Here is a 17904-nt window from a genome sequence, read left to right as displayed (position 1 = left end):
AAACACAGTTGGGGGGTAGTGCTGTGTATAACTCGCAGATCATGATTCGAGAAAGAACAAGCAACGGGAACGGGGCGAAAATGAACATCAAAAAGACACCAATGGGGACAAATTGAGCTGATTAGCATTGACCATCTTCACAGTATTGCCATGCATAATAGAAAAGCGGAGCGGCGGTTGATGAGTATGTAAATATATACAAGACGGTACGAGCCAGATGGGAATACGGAATACAGGCGTACACACACATAGTTATACTTTTTGTAGTTCCCAACTTATGTTTTTGGGGAGGAGTAATGGGCGCATAGACAAAATAGTATAGCATTAATGAAAAGTAGAGGAGGCAAAGCACAAGGTCGATATGCAGCGTGCTACTCGGATTGGCTGTCCATAAAGGCTTCTTGGATCTCCTTCACCATCTTAATGCGATTTAACATAACTTGTAGCTGACTGGCTGGAACACGAGTCTCGGAGAACCATGTCGTCAAAGAGGGCTCGGGTAGAGGACTTAGATAAAAGGAGCCGCCGCCCGCTACCAGTGCCTGAGGACTAGAGAAGCCATACAAATAACTCTAAATTAAAAGAAACCACTGGGCGAGAAATCCTGGTATAAACATGTTTGCCACGATAGTATCCGCAAGGCTAACCACTGGAACCTTGGGCTATTCTGATGGCACCTGATTCTCCCTATCGGAGGGCTGAATCAACCAAACTGTCAGACTCAGTACAGTGATCTTCTTTGCCCTCCACAATCAATGTGCAATACAACCTACCACTTTTTAAGGTAATTTCGGAAAAGTTGGATCGGGCAGCGAGAGAACTGTTCTCCAGTAGAGAACATGCGGTAGGAGTCAGAGCTACCACTGGACACAAAAAGCACGCACTCCGAAGATGGATTCTCGCGCTTCAACTTAAAATTGGAGAATCTCAGTTGGGCGTGCTGGTCGCCCGTGCGGAGCCACATGTGCTTAGTGATGAAGTAGAGGAGGGTAAAGAGCAGTATCTATCAACGGAGAAAAGTGGCATGACCTGATCGTATGAAGATTAAACCAATCAATGAAAGAGGCTGGAAAAAAACATTAATCCCTCCATGGATTGAGTTGTGGTGATGGCGAATGAATTGATAACCGTAAAAACGACGGCATGGCGAGTAAGTTAATGTTGCAAGTACCTCGACACAGTCAGCAAACTAAAAAAACTGGAAGGTAACATCTGCAAAACTTACGTGAGGTGTCTCATCGCCAAGCTGCCTAGCCTCCCACATGTGTTCCTCTTCAATTCGACAAATAAGCATGCCTTCTGGACTGATTCGAGGGCGGAAATCGGCCAGAACAGTATCCAGAGCATTGGCGAAACTTGCAAACCGCGGCTCGCCGAAGAGGTTAATAGCGCGACCATTCTCGTTTAGGTACTCTTGAATACCTGTCATCAACGAGTGATAAAAACAGCGATTAATGAGACAAAAACTTTGAGGGCCAGGACAAATTACAGCGATTCAACCCACCCAAGCACAGATAGAAGATGGAATCGGCCACATAGGTCTCATTGTTCGGCTTGCGCACCTCGTGCACGAATCGAGTGAGCGCAATATTGAGCTCATCGTCGGGTACGTCGACCAAATCGGCAAGAGCCTTGGGCTGCGAGGTATGATTCACCCACAGACGCCAGGCGTTAATACCATAGGAAAACTTGAGGTGGTAGCTGGCGTCACTCATTGGTGGACGACGCGTCATAACCGTCGTCGCTGCGACTGCGACAGGTCCCAGTGCCGTCGCCGGAGTTTCGGTCGTTCGACGAAGACGCTTACTGGGAAGGCCCTGCTGTCCAGATGTTGGTGAAGCAACATCCACAGAGGAGTTCGACGATTCCTTAGCGGAACGCTTTTGAGAAAGGGTCTTCGAAGTAGTCCCTTCTGTCCCCATTTGACCCTGAGACACCAGGTAGTGCGATTAATACCTTCAACACCAGAATGTTTATTTCTAAAGGTAACCTACCGATCCAAAAGTTGTAGTATTGGCATCTGGATCAGGTTTTTGTTTCATTGGAGCAGGAGTAGTAGCAGGAGCGGAGTCGACAGCACCACCAGATACCTCATCACCCTTCAGCAGGAGAGGTAAGGGTACCACACAGGGGAGGGGAAAGGGCAGAGTAAAGGGAACCGGCCGAGTGTATGCAAAAACAGGCACAGGAACGTAAATGGGAACGGGAACCGGAATGGGTACGTATTTGACCTCCTTTTCCTCCAACTTCACTTTCCCGCCCGTACCTTCCTCCAATTGCTGCTCATCTTTTATGCCTTTCGATGGCTCGTCTATGAGCAGCGACAAATAAACCATCATGCAGTGTTGCTCATTTACGAAAAATCCAACAGGAGCCAGACAGGTTACCGAGTGCGCTTACCCGTTTGGATTCCAAAGTGGCATGTCGAAGGAGCCTCCGTATTTGCTCCAACCTCACTTTTTCTAATAGCTTGCTTGCTAGTCCCACCACCCTCCATATCTGAGTCATTCTTGTCCGAGAAGACCTCTTCTTCCTCTTCCTCTTCGACCAAATCTGCATCCTCGTCCCCCTCCTTTTTAGCCGGGGCAGCCGACTCCTCAACTACCATCATTTCATCCTCCTCCACGTCCTCATCGTGCTTCGAAGCCAGCGCCTCCTCCTCAGCGGAGAACTGACACTCGATATCACGAGAGTGAATTCCCGACTGAGTCTTTCGTGACACGGAGAGTGGACGACAGAGAACCGCCTTGTTGCGCATGGCAACAGGGGCTGCTGGCTGCAAAATTACTTGCTGCTCGATACCCAACTGGCGAACCATATCTATGGGCACAACGGGGAATTGGCCCTAGATTACAAAATAAGATTAACACATGAGAAACAGACGATAGTCGTAGATTGATGAGGTAAAGTCACTTACTCTAAGAGGTCGACGACCACGGGGTCTACCTCTGTTACTAGTACCGGTGATTGCGGTAAAACGATAACCAGCATCCCTATCCACACCAGTTCCAGCGGTCGTAACCATCGCAGTTCCACCGGAAGTAAAAATATTGCCTTGTGAATTAATGATACCACCACTTCCACCAGCACCAGTGGCAACGCTAAGGGGAATCCCAGAGGAAGGTGTATAGCGTGTTCCAAGGGAAAGTAAACCCGACGCAGCTGGTGCAATAACTGAAGGCTGCTGAATCAGTTGAGCACCTTGAAGAACCTGTAACCCCTGAGATGAGCCCAACGCTTTTCTAAAATGAGCATACGTAAATGGTACATAAAAAGCTGCAGAACAAAAACTACACGCGATTAAAAGTAAAGCACGTACCTCGCAGGAGTTCTCGCACCGCGCTGGGCTGACTGAGGCACCCTCGGGTCGATTACAGACTGAAAACTCAGAACGCTTTTAAAGAAAGCAAGAGGAAGACCAAAACGACCAGCTAAACGGTTCTGCAATAACATGTTCAGAAGGGACAAGGGTATGTGAGACTCAAAGCACTGAGAGTCCCGTTAGGCTAGCAACAAAAGGCATAAAGAAGGATTGATGCAAAAAAGCGTGCATAGTTTTAGGTCGCAAAATATAGTAAAGCCTTGAAGTAACAACGATAACACGCTTAACCTAAGGGAGTGACGGAGAGCTAAACACACACTCGCTGACATCATCAAAAACGAGGCAAGACCTACTCGGATGCCAACAGGTTGAATGAGATGCTGGGCTAGTTCCGGTTTAAGAATACTTTTGCCGGTTTGAACGATTCCACCTACTTGCACCTGTCCGCCAGAAATAAGTGCACTGGGGTCCTGCACAACGATAGCCCCATTTGCATCAATAGGCACCTCAACGAGTTGGCAGCTCTCGGGATCAATGGCCGTCATATTTTGCCTATAAAACAACAATGTGACGAAAGACAGGCTAACCCATAGACAGCCATCACCTAGTATAGCACTCAGGTAAAGTATGGGGCGCGGAATACGCTTGCGAATTAAAACAAAATATTCCCGACCAAATATTTTACAAAGCTCCCAAAATACCTTTTAAAAGAACTGCTTTTAGGTAAAAGGTCAAATTGTCTAAACAGCAAAAAGTTAAAAATTGTCAACATTTTTAGAAGCAAATGAGAAAATGTAAAAAGCACCTTGCTTGTTTTACTATGTTAATATATCTTCCCTTTCGGTCGTATTTTTAGTTAACTTAAACAAGTATTTTTAGGCAGTGAATTTTTTCAAGTGCGAATTGCAAACTAACTGCATAATTTTTTTTAATAAAAAAACTTCTTACTACCTAGCACTGGCTTGGACATCTATTGTAATCTATGTAAGTGGCCCTGACAATTTGTTGACTGTTAAAGAGTCTCTTTTTTAAAACTACATCCACTTCATTTTTACACTTTTAGACAATGGAGACTTTAGCACATACAGCGGTCTTCCTAATCACTACGCATTTCCAGTTATTTCTCTTACTACTTCTTAAAACATGAACACTGGTCTCTGTCCAATTATGAAAATACTGCGTACTATTTCCCAGATCATTTATTCGCTTTTTTGTCTGGTCCCGTCAGACTTCTATTCTTCATATCGCTTCTCTAGTACTCCAAGTTTGAAGATCTTAGAGTCCCTTTCCAACTTGCTTCACGAAGCTTATTCTTAGCGCACCTATTATTCAGTTTAAAATACGGAAGAGTGACGCTTAGGTAGGCCCGGTGGACAAATGTCAGATTTCAAAGTGGTAGATGAACAAAATATCACAGTCCGAGTTTTGCTAGTTTACATGTTTCTCCATTTGCGCCATGGTGCAGACGCAATGAGGGGAGGAGTTTGCTGCTATCGTCGTTTAAGTTGCACAGCACTGAACAACCGTGGGCTTCTTTTTCTTATCCTTGTGTTTACTCCGGCGCCCTGGTAGCTGATCAGTTATACGGAGCGGATCGTTGTTTTGTGCCGAGGGAGACTGAAAGCCAACAAAATAACATTAACACTCATGACATTTTTTTGTCTATAAGTCGAGGTTCAGGTTTTAATCACCAGAAATCTGCCTTTAATGTTTAAGGGTCCCTCTAAAATGCCAAAATTTTCAATTTTACTCTTTAATTACTACTTGTTAATTCTGAAAATCAAGTATGGAACCCGCATATATTTTTTTTGAATTTAAGGGACTATTTAGTCCCCTTTATTACGAAACTGATACTTTCATTGCACCGCCTACCTTCTTGAATGATTAAAGGACGGGTGAATGACAAGCATCGGGTTTAGTAAGTTATCAAGACAGAATGAGAGTTTACTTACTGGTTGATAGTAGAACTAAAATGCAAAATAAACACAAATTAAAGCAACAAGTTTTAGAATTATTTTCTCTACTGTTATCACAGTAACATAGTTCATAAGCACCGCTTTACTGCTCAATCTAGATTTATGCCGAAATTGTGCTCAATACTGCATAAAAGCGCATTCATACACTTTCACAACATTTTTGTTTTTCTTAAAAATACAGATATTTAAGATATCACAGTTAATAATGCAGAGGTCTTCATTTTTGGCGAATGGGATGTGGGTTTGCATAGTGAAAAAGTTCCTTAAGGGCCATTAAGCGCACGGCTTCGGAGTCTCAAGACCAGCAAACGAGTGATCCGCTCACCTGAGGTATGCTCCATATCGATACCATTGTGGTGGCCACGGATTGGAAAAGGTTTTGAATGTTGGCACCAGTCAATGCACTCGTCTCGAAGAACCCATGTGCATATTGCTGCTGAGTAAGCTGAAAAAATACGGGAATATATGCTTTCCATCAACCTTTATGCATGATTGGCGGATCTCGGGAATGGCGAAACAGAAAAGTATCCCTTCTCAGGAGGATCGAAGCCATTTGAAGTTTGGCTTTTACACCATTCGTTGTTGACCAATGACTAACCCTCCGTTGATTGAATTGAAGCCGAGAGCCATAAAGTGTCATTTCCTCATCATTCACTATGCAGGCGCTCATTGTTTACAGTCGAGAATTCCACATTACTTGTCTGTACAATGTCAGAGAGCAGGTAAATGAAGTTAATTTTATCAACAAAATTAGCGGGACTTGAAGATAAATGGAAAATGAAGTAAAAGTCCCCTCTACGCCACCACCAAAGTTCCTGAAGACAAACTCAAGAATGCGCCTGTTTGAGCATACCCGTAGACTAAATCAAACTGCACACCAAAAGAGACGTATTTTTATGCCAAATTCATTTGCATAATCGGGTGAGTATGTGATTCACTCATTTGTTGAGAGCTAGCCCACCGCTAATGGAGAGGAATCGAAGGCAGTTCTACTTACAAAAACAAAAATAGGAAGACGAGTGGACATACGCGTTCTGCATCCTCTGTAGGCACTTCCTTCAAACGCACTAAGTCGGCTTTATTCCCAGCAAAGAAAACTGGAATGGGTTCGTCTCCATGCTGAAACAAAAATAGAATCAGAAAGCAAAATTAGCATTTCGAATGACTAAGTGAACATCCACCAATGCATCGTTGAAGGCGTGTGCCATTACATCACACGGTTTGTTCAGTTATTCTCTCAAGATTCCTCAAAATCCTGTACAGAATTCAACAGAAGCGTCTATTATATCTCCCATTCTTAAACGTGTCTGAATTAATTCATAGCATTAGCGACTACATATGTCAGTAGAAATAACTGTGCTTCATTTAGAGCTTAGTAGTTTTTTTTTGGATTTGGATTTGTGAAAATCGAAGAAATTTCAGAAAGATCTTCCAAATTTGTCCAGATAAGTGAAGGTATATTTTAAAAGGAAAAAGAGACCCCCCCCCCCACACACACACATGCTCCATAAGGCACACGATTTTGATTATTCAAGTAGTCCAAAAACATTTAAGAAGTATAAAAACTCCTACGAAAGAAATCACAATTGCGGCTTTAAAACTGGTAAATAGTTGTGCAGTGCCTCAGAAAATATTCATCCGCTTCTCGCTAAAGTAGTCGTTCCAAGTTTCCATGGAATTCATGCACTTTGACTGGCTATTAAAACACACGGTCAGAGAGGCCCTCCTTTAATAACTACTGCTGAGATACAGTAGTTAGAGATTTCAATTGGAAGGGTATTATTGTTGAATATCATTATTATGGGTGGATCGAATGAAGGGGTATTGCCCCCATTTCATGAAACATTTACCAGTCGATGGCTCTAACTTGGGGGATGACAATACCTAATGCACATAAAACAGTCCAGGAAGGGAGTCCTAAGATCTCGTATCAGATCTACAGTCAGCGCAACATGTGTTACTGCCCCACATCTGCACACATGCAGAACAATTTCTAGTTGATTAAAAAAAATTGCTTAAGTAGAAGTATGGAAAACAGCCAAGTGAATCAAAAACCAGTTTTCCATTTTAAAGTTGCTGTCGTATGGGGACTCCAAATACCAACGGAACCAAAGTTTAGGCGCCGGTCTTTGCTAGATCCGGTTTCGAATCAAGTTCACCATTTCATGAATAGCAAAATGAATGAACAGCACACACGAAAGGGAAAAGGCTTTTTTCGAAGAGTATTTCTACAGAGACCTACCACATCCGCCATTTTGAGCCATTCTTTGCGAATTTTGGTGAAGGATTCACGATTGGTGACGTCGTAGACAATCACGAATCCCTGATAAATCACAAAAAAGTAAAATTGACAGCTTTTTAGACTCACATGAATGATCAAACAATATTTAATCACTAATGGCTTTCTTGTTGTTGAATTCCTACTAAGAAAAGTGCCTATGATATTGTACAAACCTCGACAGCTCGATCGTTGTGGTTAATTCCTAGTCAAGGCTTTTTCAGATGGTTTGTAGTCTATAATGCCATTCTCTGTTCATTATAAATTCCTAAATACACCACAATCACCTCGGCAAATATATTTATGTGGCAAACTGGAAGCTAAACCAACCTTTGCATCTCTAAAGGTAGATGCGGCTAGCGACCGATAGCGCTCCTGACCAGCTGTGTCCCTATAAATAAAAATAAACCAGAAAGTGGGCGCCCTTTTCGTAGGGAAATGAAACAACTGCTCTACGATCAAAAATCCACTCAATAAATCCAAATCAGCAGCACTTGGAAAACCAAACTTTCTTCCACTTTATTAACGTTCTCAACAGATATTCATGCTACCCCGAAAACTTAACTTTTAAAAATGGCTTCTAAAACCACATACGGAGCCTAATTTCTTCACTAGCTCAAAAGTTTTGTTATTTAATAGAAACGGAATTACTAGTACTTACCAAATCTGTAGCTGTATGAGGTAGTTGTCAACTTTATAAGTTTGCAATACAAAGTCGATACCTTTAAAAAAAAATAATCACTGGTAGGTCGCATCATCACTGCATGTTAGCATTGAATGCATTTTTGGGTGTTAAGTTGAAATAAACCGGAAGATTGGCGACATACCGATTGTAGAAATCATTGTGGGATTGAAGGGTTCACCAACAGCTGCTCGAATCAGTGAGGTCTTGCCCACACCAGACTCGCCCAGCAGAACAATTTTGTACCTCGCATCATATCGCGCGCTGTCGACATCGCCATTTGCCTTCGCTTCCGAGCGGCCATTGTGTCGCTTTTGGCCCAGATCCAGCAGTTTCAAAGACTTGGCCAAATTCCGAGATTTGGGGCGTTTATTGAGGTTAGAATCACTTGGATTGGGCGTAGGCATGGATTGTAGAACGTTCCCACCAGCCGACATTGAATGCGCGATTGCTAAAATAAGAAGGACGGTGATTAAGGATTATAAGGAACAGCAGTTATTCTCTTTGACTTGGCTGACTCTTAAGATGGAGAATACGTGACATGGAAAGCAAATGGTATTTGTGAAGTGCCATGTGCTAAAGACGTAATTGCTCGGTACCTGCTCCAAAAGAGCGTTAACTCTAAATAGAGTGAGTCACAGGGACAGCATTTATGCTGCTAGTGTTCGTGTTATTTCTGCCTCAGGGGCCAGTACAAAGTCCAAAATCAACGCCCGATACATATTTGTACCGATCACAGGAGCTAATTCTATTTGACGACTTGGTTTGCTCACACATCTACGTACATGGCTGCGTCGTGGAGGACTTACAAACATTTTGAGTGGAAAGCATAATTCAAGAAACCAATATAATCTATTGTCAGCTTTGAATAAAGGGATCCGAGAATAGTTTGAAGGAAAATCCTTGTCTAATAAACCATTCCAATAGTAGATAGGTTGAGCATTTTAATCAAACTGAAATTTTGGCATTACAAATAAAAAAGGGATGCTACCATGGCGGTACCGCAATGTGGACAAACGATAGTAGTGCTTGTAATGAGAAAAAAAGTTTCTGGTGAACAGCTGGACAATTCGAAACAGAGTATGTCCCCCAGTGAAGAATACTTCAACCAGTACGTTGATGGAATTTTCATTCAATCGACAGTAAAGGATTTGAACTCTGCAAACGCTTTAAGTGTGGTCGTAAGACTTTCTATCATGGTACCGGTCGCGGTGGATCCCAGCCTTCCTAAGCCATCGTCCCAAGGGCCATTTCTGTCAATGAATACTCAATATGTGAAAAGCGTCAGCCTATGATATTCAAAGCAAAGGCTGTGTTAAAATTAGACAAAAAATGAGTTTTTCTTTGAGAGCGTTAAGGTCACGTATTCGTAAACATTTGATATTTCCAAAATTTAGTTCCCATTTTATAGCAGGACAGCTTTCCACACGAAGATTGTTCTAGGATGGCTCCTTTCCACTCTCAAATCTAGCTATACTAAAGCTTCAAATATATTAGCTAAACGATGAAATAATTGCATAACTGCATAAAAGAACTGTAAAATAGTCGCGGTATTCACTTCCTAAACATGAGTTTTCTTTATATAAAATTAATACTCCTAATTTGACTTAAAACTGTTGTAACCCAGTCAATAACACTAAGTTATAATTAAGGGGATCTTCCTTCCATAAGTGGTTGGGTCAGAAAAAATGTACCCATGGGCAGGTTAATCAGTTGTTGAACGTTAGTTGCTTCGAATATGCATAAGTACCGAGATGATGTTACCCGTGGTTTCCTTTCATCTGACCTCTCTGCATCGGTAGCGATGGGGCAAACGCCAAAACTCTAATGAGGGCTTGCGTGAATAAAAAAAATTCTCCTTTTTATGGAAGTCGTCCTGCCTCTAGGATAACCTAGTAACCGCGCCTACGGATCTCCTACTGACAGATCCTAATCATACATTATATGAACTTAGTAGTTGATTTCTTCATATGCTTAAGCTAGTCTTTACACATCCTTTTAAGCAAAACGTTTACCAATTTTAAAACCTTATTAGATTAGAAGCAGGTGATGCGACCTTAAAGGTACATTAAACGTTGGAATAAATTATTTTTAAGCGGTAATTTTGTAAGGTTTTGGTATTCATTCCAAGGCAAGACAGGTAACCACTACCTAAAAATGTAAGGGTGCTTTCGAAAATGTTAAATGGGAAAGGCATTAGCTGAATTAAGACGTTTAGTGAAGACACATTTAAATAAAAAGTGGGCAACCTGAGGGCCGATGAACCATTATACGATCATTAGTAAGCCTTAGTCAGCCTCGACTGAACGTTTTTACAGGACTGGAATACGGCACAGAAGGGAATAAATTCCACTGTGATATAAACCAATTCTTTATAAATTTAAACACGCCACATCAATTAATGCAGGTAAATCCAAGGTGTCGTTCAAAGTATTGAAAGATTGCCAAATTAGTTGAGATAACATGTCACATGGCATCAACTAACGTTAAAATGAACCAGTCACCTTTGTGGGATGATGGTGGCACTAGTGGTGTGTCATGGATGGTCAGCGGAGTGGCTGATGATTTGCTTGAATACTAAAATTATATCTGGGAACTGAAGTCTTTAGAGTGTAGGGCGACTGAAGGTAAGTAGTCAAGACATTTTACAGAAAGAAACTTGTCCTATGCTATGCGAATTAAGAATTCGGGTCATGAATTATGATCCAATTCTTATCATCAGATGAGAAACATCGATGCCAAAGTTGGAGAGGATTTGCAAAAAATAAAAAATACACCAGAATTTGCAAATTTACAACGTATTCCAGTTCAGAAATTGAGCCATAACTATGAGCTAAAATTAAGAAAAACACTTCGATCTAAGAAGGTACATAGTTACGTAGGTATACGGATTTAGTGTCTTTAAAGAAGAAGGGCTGAACTCATTTGACATTGCGCATTCCATTTTTGGTTTTTAATCAAATGAATGACGTGAATCATATCTCACTCGCGCATATAGTCTATACCTACAGCAGTTCGTCAACAGTCACCGCTGCTTTCCTTGGTAGATCGTTTTAGCAGGAATCTGGTGCGCCTAAGGACAAAACTTGAGGAGCAATATCTCAATCAGAATAAACGGTGAGTGTGCATGGATGCATACATAATCAAAAACCTGAGACTGAACCCTCAATATCTGTTACAGTGCCGGTAATCAGTAATCAAAGAAGCCTTTTAAAAGCTTCATTGTTAAAACCGAGAATATCTGACAAATTCAGGGCTTATAGGATGGATTTTGCTAATTAATGAAAGATAAAGACCAGGAAAGCATGTTGAATGGTTTTAGGAGTATTTATTCGATAAGATATGCTTCACAAGCTTCTGCCGAGCTTTCTGAAAGTGCCATAAGTTTATCAGAGCAATAAGCAATAAGTGCGTAAGTGCGTAAGAGTTTTAGGCAGGATACACAAGTATTACATATGCTTGTATACTGAGTTAAAATGATGGAATAAATACCTTCCAGAAAATGGCTACTATCAAGTATGCATCCTTTTCCATTTCGCAGAATTGAAGACACCAGATCGTACCTTTGCCGAAGTTTGTGCATCAAATTTTGAAGCAGGGACCAATGAAGACAGGATTTTAAATAAAAGTTAATGCTGATAACCTGTAATTTTAAGAAGAAGTTTTCACAGCCTTAGTGTTCTCGGTTCCTACTTCCTTCGATTGAAGTGCATGAAACTTTCGTTCTGACCCCAAAAAGTGCGCTTAACTGGAGTCAGTGTAGTACATGAAAGCGATTTTTGTTATCTGTAGCGCTACCAGCAGTCATATAAAAGTGGAAATGAGTCTATTTGCAGAACTTAAAAAATCTTTCTTTGATGATTTATTTAGGAGGAGAAATATCCTCTAATACGGTCAAAAACTAAAAAAAGGGTTCTAAAGTACTTCTGCTAGATGTGAGGCAAAAAGTACAATTGCAAAGCAAAAGTCACCCAGCAGCAATAAGACCGAAAACAGTTCATTTGAGGGATTTTGAAATGTTAATAGTTTCCCAAGCTTTATATAACAACAAAAATTCAAGGAGTCGTCAACTGATTAATTTTCAAAATTAGGGTAGAGAATGATCACGAATGAATCGAATTTATTAGCTTTGAAACCAAAAAAATCGTCATTAACCACCATGAGAGACTTATTAAGCCGTATCGAAAGTTTCCTTTGACAGATTATAACAGAGCAAATATGATCACCTTACATATTTGCTAAAATCTGTCCATGTAATTCAGACACTTGGGACATTAGATAACCTAGAATCGACTGAATAGGAAACAGTGAATTACCAAACCAATTTTACAGTGAACAAACTGCTATGCCTTCCGCCGTTACCGATCCTCTGGCAGAGAGAAGAGGTAAGCTGCTAAATGTTTTAAAATGATAAATGTCGAATTTCATTACACCGTATGGAAAACACATTCAATTTGTTTAAGCAAATCTACTTTCCAGCCTAAATGAAAGGATGAACCAGAGACTAAATGACTTCAGGTTGTGGCGAGAAATTAAACCTACTGATGTCCACAGTAAAACTGCTGCGGACTTCAAGATGATTTAATGCAAATGATAAATAGAAAAAGTTAATAAAAGATTAAATTTGCTTCAAATGTCTTTCAAGCAGACTAAAGCAATCCTTGTGAATACCTTAATAACACAAAATGAGGGAGCATTTATTAGAAAAGCAAATATACTTAGTCCATTAGTGTGGAAGAGATTTACTTAAGTTTCCAACCAACAGTAGGTTCTGAAGTATTCCAAAGCCATACACTGTAACACGAAATTTTAAATCCACATCGATTGCAGAGTTTTCTTTCAGCGCTGGCATTAATTCTGAGGTAAATCAAACGAAGAATCAAAGCTGACAATCTGACAAACATTAGGTCTCATGCCAAGACAATGAGCGGTAAATAAGCTTTTCATGGTCACATAAAGTACGCTTCCCTTTAGTAACATTCTCACATGAAATTGATGAATTAAAGAACAAAATGGATTTTGAAAAAAGTGGAAATAATGTGCTGCTTGAAATGACGAGATCAATCATCAGTTTTGGGTAGATGAAAAGCTGCAGAGAAAACTCACATAAGTGTAATCACAGGCTCCTTTATCTTCTACTAGATTACACCCACATGCATGAGACACCTTTAAGTAGCTTGCTTTCAGTGATAGTAGCCAGACTCCTGCCGCGTGCCTCTGCAACAGCCAACGGTAGTGGAGTTGCACGCCTCTGCATGAACAGGTCTGGTTCACAGCACGCAAAATCGTCGAGCTGATTGGCTAGACGTTGGCCAATCACACACCTCAAGAAATTTTCTCTCGAGTCTATGTAGCAGACGGGGAAATGATAGATGGAAAATTTCGTAAAAAAGGCAATGAATTCAACATGGGAGAAGTCATTTTATAATATTTATGGAAATCTTGTTATAAAAACATTCTTGAGTAGTTTCAGAGTCTGTACAACTATTCCATGCCCTGCGTTATAAGCTTGGAAGGTTGGCTCTTCTCAAAGCCGTAAAGAGATATTGACAAAAGCATTAGTCAATTGTAAGTGATTTTTCACCTCCTGTTTTATTAAAATTCGAAATTGATATTAAAGGTGAGAAAGTGATCCAGTTTTTTCAGTATTTTCTCAATTAGTCTCTTTACACTGAATTGTTCACTTTTAAGTGCGCCGAAGGAGGAGCATTCTGCGTCAAATGAAATAAAACTGGCTAATCACTGAGCGAAATTTTAAAGCATGCGTTAAAAAATACCAAATAACCAATTTTTAAAGGGATTAACACCAGAATACATTGATGACCCCAACAGCCTAACTGTTAGATGTCACGAACATCACACATTTCTGATATAAATTTTTGTATTGCTAGTAACCTTAGAAGGTACAAATATTTTGTGCGCTAAAACTTAGAAAATATGCGGTCTATTAGTTATACAAAACGGCTAAAACACAACTTTGGAAATTCCGTCGAATATAACAACATATATACCGGCACTTCAACGTCTTCGCTACTATTAAAATTAAATATCCCAAAGTCAGCCTTTCATGAGGGGCAGAATTTTATAATTTATGCTTACTTCTGCTTTAAACTGTCACTTAGCTTAAGACAACGGACCTTGAGCCGGGAGTAGGCATACCCGTATGATAATCATCTGACACAGGCTTGAGAGAAATTCAAATTGATTTTGAGAAAAGCTTTCAACATTTCTTGCGGTCATTCATTTGGAATTATGTTCGAAGCATTTCAGTTATTTGTGAATTCACAACCAACTCATAGCTGGCTTAAAGATGAAAAGATTTTACCACCACGCTTAAATGTTTTACAAAAGCGCACGCGGAAGGCTTTTTCCTGTGAAGCCGCCATAATAGCTGCACGACAACAGATATCGGAAGGCTAGATCGCCTTATTAGACGGGCAAGACTAGCAGTTAATTCTTCTACTCCCCTCCCTCCAACTTGCATGGGAAACTACACACATTTATAACGATGGGGAAGCTAAAAACCTCAATGAAGTTCTTCAAAATGGATCATTTAGGACCCAGTTTTAACGCTCCTGTTTATAATTAGCAAACAACTGTAAAAGGATTTATAAAGAGGACTTAATGTGCACAACATAACTGGATTCAATTCAAATTTAACCTATTAACAAATGAACTTCATGTACTTAGTGGTTGATGAATGACTAAAAGATAAGCTAATTGACAGACACCTGGTAAAGTATTGAAAAATGAAATATGGCCAAGTTTCGGGGGTAGATGGCAAATTTAGAGCTTTAAAACCCAAGCCCTCTACGTGTAAATCATTTGCGGTTCCGTGGACCTTGCTTTTTGTGGGGCATGAATTGTGTCAGAAGTTTTCACACCCGTGAAGTCACGCACCGACAAGCGGCTTTAAAATAGAATCGATGTCAAAGCATGAAGTAATGCTGGCGTCAGAAGGGGCAATGCAGCAAGGCATGCTAGAGTGTATGTCTGAAAAGAAAACTCAGTTTCGTGATGACTGAAGAGCTTTCCCTTGAAAGGGTTAACAGTGAAGGACGAAAAAACTAAAGGAAATCTGGAGCTTAGGTTCCTAGCTTTTTACAATAGACTATAAAATGCTTATTTAGCAGCAATTTCAGAAACATTTCAAATAGCCTACGATTTTGTGGAGTTCCATCTTTGATGTAAAAGAATATTTTCCCTTCCAAATAAGCAAATGAATAATGTCAGACAAAATATTATGCTGTTAAGTAAAAATGCTATTATAATTGTGCTGGAATTAGTTGTCTGTTTTCACCATGACATGTTAATTTCTTGTGCTTAAAACTGTTTTACCACGTGAATGGAGGTCATTTTTTCATTCACTGCATGTCTCCTATCATTTTTGCGCTGGTGCCTAAACAGATTAGTAATCTGGTGTGCGATACCTTTGATAAAAGAGTTTTAATCAAATTTACAAATAACTGATCACAGAATTGTAAAAAGCCTTCCAAAACTATGTCATTCTTTAGCTATTGTAAACGAAAATAATCTAAAAAATAAATGAACAAGACATAAATTATCTTTGTGTACCTGCTTCGACTGATCTTCGAGGTAAGTAATCTAGATGACGCGTGCTAAATTCAAAATACCATTTTCGAAGAAGTTTTCTTGTTTTGGTGCACAACAATCAATATATGCTATTAAATACTGAAAATTATGCCTAAATGTGCTTACCTCAATATTAATAATACCCCTGAAGAGGGTAACTAAATCAAAATGTGCTTGATAGGAGCGATCGAGTGAATTGCTACTTAAAAGGTGTGAGTAGTTTCACCAAGGCTGCAAAAGCCACAGGATTAAAAGCTGAAAAGTGCAGTGGAAAGAAGACAAGCATGCTTAATACTAGGTTGCGTTATTATGGACCTACGAATTGGGAAAAAGTTACACAGATAACTACTTGTAGGCGGAGCCTTCCTATAACTCGAATTTCTGCCAGTCGTAACAAATAATTTTCGAAACATCTAAGTTTGTCCTAATGTAGCCTTTTGAACACCAAATGGAGAAACACATAAACAGTGCTACGTATAATTCTATTTACTCGGTTTTGGTAACACTATTAAAGATGTGTGCATCGAATAAAGTAATACATTTTCAGTTATGACATTTCATGCAAGAAAAACAATAGAGGTTTCATTCATAACATAAATATAAAATAAAAGTAGGATATTCTCTTTAAGGGCTAGATTTAAGCTCATGCGCATTCATCATCCTATTTTTTCAGATTGTTGGATTATTTCTGATTATGTAGAGGATGATCAAATTTGGGTACCATTTATGGCTGTTTTTTTATAGCCTTCGTAATCACAAAACATTTCTTGAGGGCTACCTTTCCAGCAAACACAAAAATAGCATTTTTGTCATCCTTTGATAGGCTAGTGTGTGCTAATAATCAGGAGATAGCGAAACACTTGGCAACAGTGTACCACAAAAGCCAGCTGGCCATGACCACTAAGCGGCATACGCTGATCTAAAGAAAGGTGTTTAATGTAAAAAAGCGCTTAAACTAAGATTCCTTGCCATTGATGTTTCAGTGCGAAGCAAAATGATAACTACTGATTAACCAAGAACCATTTAAAGTAATTTTTGACATCGCTGGCTGACATTTAAGGAGCGTCCAATTAATAGATAAAGAGAATGAGGTAATGAACTTAGTGATCTTCGTGCACCATTAAGATTTCGTTAACAACAAATGGGGATGCAGTCAAATGCCACAATCTGCGAAAATCTATGCCCTTCTTTGTGCATTCTCTTGCCATTGCAAAATTTGTTACACTTGAGGAAGATTTGGGAATTTATCTAAATGTCAAGGCAAGAATTATAATGATGTTAAAGATGCGACTAGTTCAAAGGGAATAGCTATACTGCCTCTGTATCCGGGACACGCAGCTTGACTTAAGTGCATGATTACAAAAATGAATGCTAACAAGAGGTTTCGCAGTGCTGTAATAGGTATGATTCTCCCTTATATAATTTTTCTCGGAAACCGGAATGCAAGTTAGTAAGGAGTTTGGGTAAACAGTAAATAGATTTATTGACATATATACCAAGAAGTCCTCCATCTCTACCCATGCATAGCCTGCATTTTTAGTTAGAAAATCACATTAGCATTAGAAAAGGGTTTTAATTTTATTCAGCATAACTATTGAAGGAGAAAATAATCCACAAACGTTTGCCTAATAAAATATAACTTTTTGCTTTAAAATCGGGAAGTCTTTCAAGGCAATGGAGGGCCTTAGGCCACTCCAAAAGTGACTGGCCACAAGTAGTAAACTTTGAAGTGAGAGAAAGTTACACCCATACTCCCATTTTCAATATTCTTTTATTAGTTTTACAAGTGGCTCTCGCTTTTCCTTGGAATCTGCAAATCACATGATTATACATTAAGTTGTTTGGCTGATCAAGAAACAATAGTTTGATAGAAATGAAAGTGTTTGATAAAAGTTTGTCTAGTTTTAGGAAGAAATTCTTTTACAACATGCTTAGTATCACCCAATCTCTTATTAATTTTGATCATGTTCTCCTTTTTTCCAACTTAAGTCAATGTTAAAGAAGGCTCTTGATACACTGTAAGCGATTAGTAAGAGAAAAGGAAAATAAATTA

At 39.7% G+C, this 17904-nt stretch overlaps 2 protein-coding genes across 2 annotated transcripts; both read right to left on the bottom strand. All coding sequences in view use genetic code 11, as the record gives it.

Moving 5' to 3' along the window:
- Positions 1-371: 371 nt before the first annotated feature.
- Positions 372-3923, bottom strand: EGR_10163 (Zinc finger MYM-type protein; the record flags this gene model as incomplete). The annotated part of the gene is made up of 10 exons (XM_024499412.1): positions 372-549; positions 774-1003; positions 1226-1422; positions 1505-1928; positions 1995-2311; positions 2401-2845; positions 2918-3242; positions 3320-3441; positions 3676-3874; positions 3910-3923. The coding sequence occupies 10 exons, from the start codon at positions 3921-3923 to the stop codon at positions 372-374; spliced, it is 2451 nt and encodes an 816-aa protein (XP_024346175.1).
- An 899-nt stretch (positions 3924-4822) lies between these two features.
- EGR_10162 (Ras-related protein RABA1b) lies at positions 4823-8695 on the bottom strand (the record flags this gene model as incomplete). The annotated part of the gene is made up of 7 exons (XM_024499411.1): positions 4823-4939; positions 5624-5743; positions 6328-6417; positions 7541-7621; positions 7907-7967; positions 8238-8298; positions 8404-8695. The coding sequence occupies 7 exons, from the start codon at positions 8693-8695 to the stop codon at positions 4823-4825; spliced, it is 822 nt and encodes a 273-aa protein (XP_024346174.1).
- Between the last annotated feature and the right edge of the window lie 9209 nt (positions 8696-17904).

Source organism: Echinococcus granulosus (assembly GCF_000524195.1).
Source record: "Echinococcus granulosus chromosome Unknown EG_S00195, whole genome shotgun sequence".
Lineage (NCBI taxonomy): Eukaryota > Metazoa > Platyhelminthes > Cestoda > Cyclophyllidea > Taeniidae > Echinococcus > Echinococcus granulosus.
This window is presented reverse-complemented; position numbering and strand designations above follow the sequence as displayed.